The sequence below is a fragment of the Triticum dicoccoides genome, chromosome 4B (assembly GCF_002162155.2).
Source record: "Triticum dicoccoides isolate Atlit2015 ecotype Zavitan chromosome 4B, WEW_v2.0, whole genome shotgun sequence".
Classification (NCBI taxonomy): Eukaryota; Viridiplantae; Streptophyta; class Magnoliopsida; order Poales; family Poaceae; genus Triticum; species Triticum dicoccoides.
The window spans coordinates 89,538,426-89,546,619 of record NC_041387.1 but is presented as its reverse complement, the minus strand read 5'-3'; the positions used below and the strand labels follow the sequence as shown (position 1 = coordinate 89,546,619).

At 43.8% G+C, this 8,194-nt stretch overlaps 1 protein-coding gene across 1 annotated transcript; it reads right to left on the bottom strand.

Moving 5' to 3' along the window:
- Positions 1-546: 546 nt before the first annotated feature.
- Positions 547-1,322, bottom strand: LOC119293402 (ethylene-responsive transcription factor ERF022-like). The gene has a single exon (XM_037571892.1). The coding sequence runs from the start codon at positions 1,271-1,273 to the stop codon at positions 719-721; it is 555 nt and encodes a 184-aa protein (XP_037427789.1). The 5' UTR covers positions 1,274-1,322; the 3' UTR covers positions 547-718.
- Between the last annotated feature and the right edge of the window lie 6,872 nt (positions 1,323-8,194).

Sequence of the window (8,194 nt, the reverse complement as noted above, 5' to 3'; positions counted from 1 at the left end):
AGCGAACAACGTGATAACGACAATATTTGAGTTCGCTCAGGATGACTGTATGAGCGAACACATTTCAATTTATCTTTGTACAACATGGTAATTCTCATATTTCTTTCGTTGATGTAGCTAGACGACAAATCTAGAGCGTGGCAATTTTCATCATTTCTTTTATTTAGGCTGGTCAATCTCCATGCTTCAATTATGACGGTTTCCCCAAGACCCATGGAAAAGCTTTGTTGTAGCATGACAATTTTCTGACAATTTTTGTATACAACATGTCAAATTTTACTTTAGGCAAATCCTTTACAACAACACAATAATTTTATCTATTTTCGCATAACAATTCTGGAGGGTTCACTGGGAGTGAGTTTTTTAACGAACGGTTCGATCCTCTCTATTTGGGGAATGATTGTTCTCTCAACTTACCTTCCCGAGGGAACGCCAGATGTATATTGGAATTCAAATTTATTTGATTGCGCCAGTAATTAGAAAGGAGGTTTGATTCTCAGTGGAACTTAATTATTGTGTCCAACTGAATTCCACGCGCACGTGCTGTAGTACAAAGAAATGCCACACTCACAATACTGACAAAATATCATAAGAATCCCCTTAAGCTACCGATACTTAAATTTGTTCGGAAATTAAGCTCGATGGAATCCCTAAATTTTCTGTTGTCTTTCGGAAAATTTTGATTAATTTCGACCTCTACGAACCAAAAGTTGTGCGATCAGTAGCTCCAGCAAGACGGGTCCCAGAGCGAGCCTTGGGACCACTCGTCATTGTCCACCGCGCTGCCCTCCCAGACAGGCGGGGCCAACAGCATGGCCTCCGCCAGCTCCGCCCACATGTTGGGCGACTCGGGCTCCAGATCATCAGAGCGAAGCATGGCATCCCACGCCACGTCATCGAGCCGGTCCGGGAATCCGCCGCCGCCGCTGCTGCCACAGCCGCCCGGCTGTAGCACGAGGTCGGGTCTGAACCGGACTTGGGCCGCGGCCTCCAGCGCAGCCGCACGGACGTCGTCAGGCTCGGCGGTGTCCGGCCGGCGGAAGAGGTGGACGAGGCCCGGGAAGTTGAGCCTGGCCTCGTGCCCCCGTAGCCGGAGCGCGGCCACGTCGTGCGCCACGGCGGCCATCTCCGGCGACTCGAAGCTGCCAAGCCAGATGCGCGTCTTCTTGCCGGGCTCCCTGATCTCGGACACCCATTTGCCCCACTTCCTCTTCCTCACCCCACGGTACTGCTCGGCCGCCGCAACGCCGGCGTTGTCGGGCACGACCTCCATCGCAGCTATGACGATCGAAGCTATGTGACGCGCCTGTGTAAGTACAAGAAGTTCTTTGCTGCAGGAGTGTCACGGTGTGAGCTCTAAGTTGTGTTGGATTGGAGGCGTGCGTGTGGGTATATATAGGGATAGAAAGGGCAGAGATCGACTAGAAAGAGAGATGCAGAGATGGTGAGGTGTGCGGGAGTGAAGATGAGAGAGAAGAAGAGGTGTGTTGAAAACTTGAAGTGCATGGGTGCATGCATGGGGGCGGGAGGACAAGGGAGGTGATGTTTGAGCTCGGTGGAGACAGCTGGAGGCTGATACGTGTCGCTTCCCTGTTTTTCTGTGTAAAAAATATAAATGGCCATATGGGTGTGTCGGGATATAAAAAGAGAGAGAAACCGCGATGATGCATTATCCACCGGCAGCAGGATTAGGAGATGTTGGTTTGCTTTGTGGGAGGGAGCTTCCTCGATAGTGCAATGGTTTTGGAGTTAGTTATGATGTGATGCACTCTGCATGTGTTTATTATCACGCTTCAATGGCTTGGCCTTCTAACTTCTTTTATTTTCACATGTACTATTACAGCATCAATGTTGTGCGCATGTCAATAGCTCAACCACGAATTTGATATATGTCACTACTTGTTTTTCTGTGGAAAAGGATATATGGAAGCTAGTTTCAACTTTTATGAAAGCAAATATTGTGGGTAGAAGTTAAGGGCATCTCCAACGCCGACCCGCAAATTTCCTCCCGCATCCGTCCGCGGACATGGTGGGCCAGTACTCAGACACTCATGCCGGAGGTCGCCATCCAACACTGTCTGCATACATTTCAACAACTTTTTGAACTAACCGGACAAAATTCGGCAAACACAGAGGATTTCATACAAAGCCAAACAAGACGACATTCGTTACATTCTGGAGACATTTTAACTCAAAGCTATACCGGACTAAGGTAAAACTAGTCTATGCTCGGCGCCGGCACATATCCATTGTCACGACATGGATACCCTTGACTAGTCTATGGCTAGCCGCGGTGGATTCTATTGTCTTCCCCATGTCCGGTAGCCCGCTCATAGGGCTGTCGTGAGCCCCATAGATATATGCTTTAGAGCGAAGGGCAACTCGTTTCCCCATGTTCAGCAGCCCCGCTCATCGGAGTGGAACCGTCCGGATGTGCTTTAGCCGGAGGGGGAGGGGACGACAATGGCCTACCACAGGGCATGACACCTGTTGTGTACACCGATGTCGCCTCGGTGGTGGCCTTCATGGGACCCATGCGGCGGCGGCCTCCCATGTTCTACTTCTTCTCGATGATGGCGGCGGGCACAGACGTGTTGGACGTCGCGACGCCGATCTCCGCGAAGCCGACTTCTTTCTCTGTCGGAAGGGCGCTATCAAGGAAATGTTGACTGCGGATAGCGCGATCGCAGGCATGGGAGGAGCGGTGTCACACGGCAGCCACGATGCCTATGGCACCGTGGGACCCCGCGTACCAGCCTGGAGCAACTCGCCACACCTTGGCGAGCTGGCTTGGAGCCGCGAGTTGCCGAACGACGTGTCGACTTGGAGTTTTTGCCTCCGCGAGCTGGCCTGCAGCGGCTTGGACCATGGACAGGGGTGGAGTAGAGAGTTGTCTGGCTCGTATCCAGCAGGCTCGGCGAGCCACCCAGACGACTTTTATGCCGGAGAACTCGTCTTCCTGCTCGTCGGATGCCATGGAGATTGTGGAGAAAATGATGTGCAAGGGGAGAGATGGCAGCGGAGTGTACTGTGATTTTTGCCCGGCGTCTGGCATCATTTAATTATCGGGGGGACGGCTGGAGCCAACCGTCGTTGTTTTTAATGACGAGCAGCTCGCGAATGGACGTGTGGCTTGTGTAGTTTTTTTGGCACATGCGCGGGTTTTAATGGAGGAAGGCGGGCAATATGTGGCTGTTTGACTCTGGTGAGGAGAGGCATGTTTAGCCGAGCGAGCAGCGAGCGGCGCTCTCTCGGCTGGCGCGCCACTTCAATGCCAGTAGTGAGAGGTCACGTCCATCTGCACTGCCCTCCCGTCCGGTCAAATCGCGGGCATCAATGCCAACTACTGCATGCTCGAGGCCAGCATGAATGCAGCGCGCAAGCGGCATGGGCGGGCAGTCAGACGTGGGCGTGGCAGTGGTACGAACGCCCGCAAAGCCCCTCACATTTGTCTCCGGTTTGCCGAGGAAATTGCTTTCGGAATGCCTTGCGGACCGATACGGACCAGCGTTAGATGTCACAACACGTCCGAACAGTGTGGTACTGACATATGCGGGCAATTTGAGGGTCGGTGTTGAAGATGCCCTAAGGAGGTGAAAGGAGCTCCATCGATGTGAAGTCGGGCGAGGAGCAAGAAGGGCGACTAGCCGCATATATATTGGATGTGGCATCAAGGTCCTAAATTTGAACTCCAACTAGAATGTGTTAGAGAGTAGAAGGTGCAAATGATGTACTTGAACTCAGGCACAACTTAACTTCAATGGCATTGACAAAAATAATGTTGAAGACCTCTGGTTCAAAACAATCTAATAGGATTTTTTTAGGATTATATTTCTTTGAAATTAATTTGTTCTATTTTCCTTTTACATGCAGTTCCATGGGGATTTTTTTCCTTGGGTCCAATCTCATGCAAAATTTCCTTTGTTTCAGTGACCACTACGGCACAACCTTAATCATTCTGACATTTTTTTGTGTGTTTTTGTGTGTGACAACATTTTCATGACAACCAAACAACATTTATAACCCAATCATGTGTTTCCAACTTCTATCTTATACAACATGTCATGACACCAATTTTTCCATTTTTCCTGTTCCCACTTCTCCAAATCCCGGGAAAAATCCTACTTGTCAACAACAACAGTGCTCATTGAGTTGGTCGAACGACAAATAAATCAAGCAGAAGGTGGTAGAAACCCCAAATAATATGAGTTGACAAACACCTTTGAATCTAGAATGTGATATGATGACATGTCAACTTTTTGTGCATGTCAATAGTTCAACCAGGAATTTCATTATATCTCACTATTTGTGTTTTAACTTTCTAGCTTTCACTTTTAAGAAAGCATTAGTGTGAGAAGAACCTAAGGAAGTGAAAGGAGCTCGGTCGAGGTGAAGATGACTAAGGGAGCAATGAGGTGACTAGCCACGACAAAATTTTACCATGTGACATGAGTTCCTATGATTTGCTCTCCAACAGAAGGTGTTTGAGAGTAGAGGGTGCAAACAAGGTACTCCTAATTGAAAATAGTTTAACTTAATGGTCTTTACAAAAATAGTGTTCAATGTCTCTTTGGTTCAAAAGAATCTCATCGGAATTTTGGAAGATTATATTTCTTAGAAAGAAGTACCTATAGATCATGTTTGACTTTTAGGATTGGAAACCATATGATACTTTTGAACAGTAAAACCATATGATTTTTTTCCTATTTTACACTTTTACATGCAATTTGATAGGAAAATTTCCCTTGGGTTTAATCTAATCTAAATTTTCCTTTGTTGAAATGATAACTATGGAACAAATCTTTTTTGGAAAAGGTGAACACCCTAAACCTCTGCATCGATTGATGTACATGACCCTTTATTAAAAAACCCAAAGTTCAAAACCTGAGTTCAACAGAATTAAACAAATAAAATGCTACAAATTTCTTCCTCAAGGGCAATAAAAAGAAACAGAAAAATGACCCTCGTGCGTCACAAATCCTACTAGTTGGTCTCCAACCAAACCAGTTGAACAAACCACGAGAGACCATCTCCCATCGGTTTCACCCAAATATTGTTAGCTCCCATTCCTCCTCCTCGCGAGGTGATGACCATGTATGGATCCGGCTAATGGCCTTGAAGATAACCTGCAAAAATTTGGAGCTTTGTTCTGTTAAAAATATAATCATTACAAGTGTTCTAGATGGCCCGAAGTAAAGTACAAACTCCCACATGGATTTGATACATCAACTTGGGATGCGCACCAACTAACCACTTCTGAACATATTTGTACTACTCGTGGGCGGACTTATAATAAAACCTATAAAGACAAATCACTGTAATAGCTTTGCAAGAGGGCAGTGAAAGAATAGATGTTGCATCGAATCCTCATTACCACAAAAGCAATACTTAGTGCATTCTTGCCAATTTTGACTTTTTGGATTATCTATAGTCAAAATGACTTTGCGATCAAATGTCACATGAAATTTTTAATCTTCAGGGCAATTTCCATTTCCAAATTTATTTGTGGTTCAAGGATTGCCCGTCATTGGTAAGGTATGAATACATGGATTTGAGTGTGATGACACCGGAAGTAGTTAACTTCCAATGGAACTCACCTAACCATTTTGAATTATTCTCTTCTTTGCATGCTAAATCAAGAAACATTTACACATTCATGTATTATCCAACATCCCATGACATCAATTTCTTCATTTTTACAATTCCCGCATTTTCAAAACCCTGGAGACCAAAGAGGCCCTAACTATGAGGAACGACATTGCCAATGCGCCTTGATCAAACGACAACTAAACAAGCCGGAAGGCATTAGAGATCCCTGATAATTTGGGCTAAGAAAACACTTCTGAATTTAGAAAGTGTGATATGAAATAAATAAACAAAAGAAACTTTCTAGCAAGGGAGAATATAGCACAATGATGTGCATTGTGCTGGGATTATGTGCACACGAGGTAGGGCGTGACAACGAGTACGATCTACCTCTTTGGAATATGAACATAGCTGAAAAGCTTAAGAAAGCCAACAAGCTTGTAGAGGGAGGCGAGGGAATGTTGGTGGAGATTAAAGCATGTTATCTTTAACTTGAATAAATAAATTGATACACATATCACTTAGGAAGCAGATTGGCAGGAGAGCAGCCTCACACCGGAGACCTAGTGGTTGCATGGGAGCGGCCCATGAGATAATATTCCTATGTCCTATTTTTCTCTTTATTATCTTTGAGAATTGCAATGGAGATGATGGTAGCTAGTATAGATGTGACCTATCCTAACCACATAACAATCATGGTGGCATAGGGTTTTGTTGCTTGTATCTCGTGGGGAGGCACTCAAAAGTGATCTCCTTGGGATGTGCTCTAGCAAAACTGTTTGATTTATTACATATTTTTGACCTAAATTAGAGTAGATGAAGCCCTACAAACATGTTTTTTAAATTATCTAAATTAGAGTATTGATATATGAAAGGAATATTGAGATTGGTAAAAATAAGAAATGGTATCACAATTTTTATGAAAAAAATTCTCTATAATATGAAATATGCAAACATTCTTTATAAACTGATCAAAGTGTAAAGTCAACCTTTGTAAACCTGTAGTACCATGGATATAGGTAGTTTCCTTTATAAACTTGATCAAAGTTTTTTGAAACTTGACTTTGCAAAATCAATGTGCACTATATTATAAGATGGTTGGAATACTGAAAATGCCAAATGAATGTCAAGCTCAATGGAGGCTGAATTTAAACACTTCAATATTCAAAGTTTTTAGTTTCAAAAATATTATGAAAACACACACATATATCTAGAGACATTATGTACATCTGTGTAAATTTTTAGGTCAAAATATATTAAAATGAGATCTACAAAAAAATTATGGTTTTTAGCATATGTATTGTTCATCCTCAAAGTCCATTTTCTTGCAGCTCGCAATTCAAGGTATTTGATTCTGAAATTTTACACACATAGACATTACGTCCTAGTATGCATGTGTATTTTTATCAGACTTTTTGAAACTAAATTTTTTGATTTTTTTAAAATTAAGGTCTCTATAAAGCTCGGACTCTAAAATGCCCTACTTTTGGAATACTGCCTATTCATGTACTCCAAAACTGTTGCATGCCTATCACTAGATTATTGATTTCGCACATGTATTTTGGGATGGAGAGATCAACCTTTTGTTTTCCTTCCATTTTGTTGTTTTTGTGTGAACGAGGGGAGATAGAAGTTTAACATATTCTCGATAGTTTCAAACCGAACGGATCGTACATATGGTAGGAACCTGTAACTTCTACACGTGTCATGTGCTTTGGGCCAAACATAGATTACCTGGTCGACTTGACGGGCTCCCCTGTCCAGGAGACAAGCAGAAAATATATTCAATCGATGACATGACGTTTTTACCACGCGCACTGAGCTAGAGCAGACTAAATAAACCATCGTGGGGCTCTGTGGGGCTCTCAGACAGCTGTACACAGAGTAGCATCTACGCAGGATTTCCCAGGGACGCTGAAACTGGACGTGGATTCACATTGTATCAGCACTTATCACTTGGCAGAGCACTAAGCCACCGCATAGAGACATCTTGAATTTTCACACGTTTGTACATATTTCCTTATTCTGTTCTGGAGTCAATTGTCAATATGATCTTCCCCGGATTCGCTTGAAAAATCCCTGCAGAGGTATGCCGTTTTCCTTGTACGTTTCCCCTCCTAGTTTGGAGGAGGGGGAGGCTTCGTCTTCCTCGTTCGCCTTCTCTCGCTCTCACAATGCTTAACATTATGTTTTGTTGTGTTGTCAACTGGTAATATTTTGTTCCTCTTATTTTATTCCATGAAGGATCGAACGGATCTCTCTTTAGCATCGCGTACAGGTGATTCTTCCTGCTCGCCTTCACACTGCCACATCTATGTTCACCATTGAAGCACCCCATATTGGAACCGCGAGTTATGCTTCAGGAATTGTCAAATGGGCCGCTGAAAAATTCAATTCTGACTACTGAGCTTGCCACGCACATAATATCTTTTTAATAAACAAATACAATTAATTCCATATTTTTGTAATGAATACAATAGTATAACCAAAGTTGTTTTAAAACTGGAGAGTATTTTCTAAGATGACTTTCAAATGATCCATTGTTAAGGGCATCTCCAAAGCGGGTCCTCTAATTGCCGGCAACCGTTAGGACTGCGATCCGAACGTG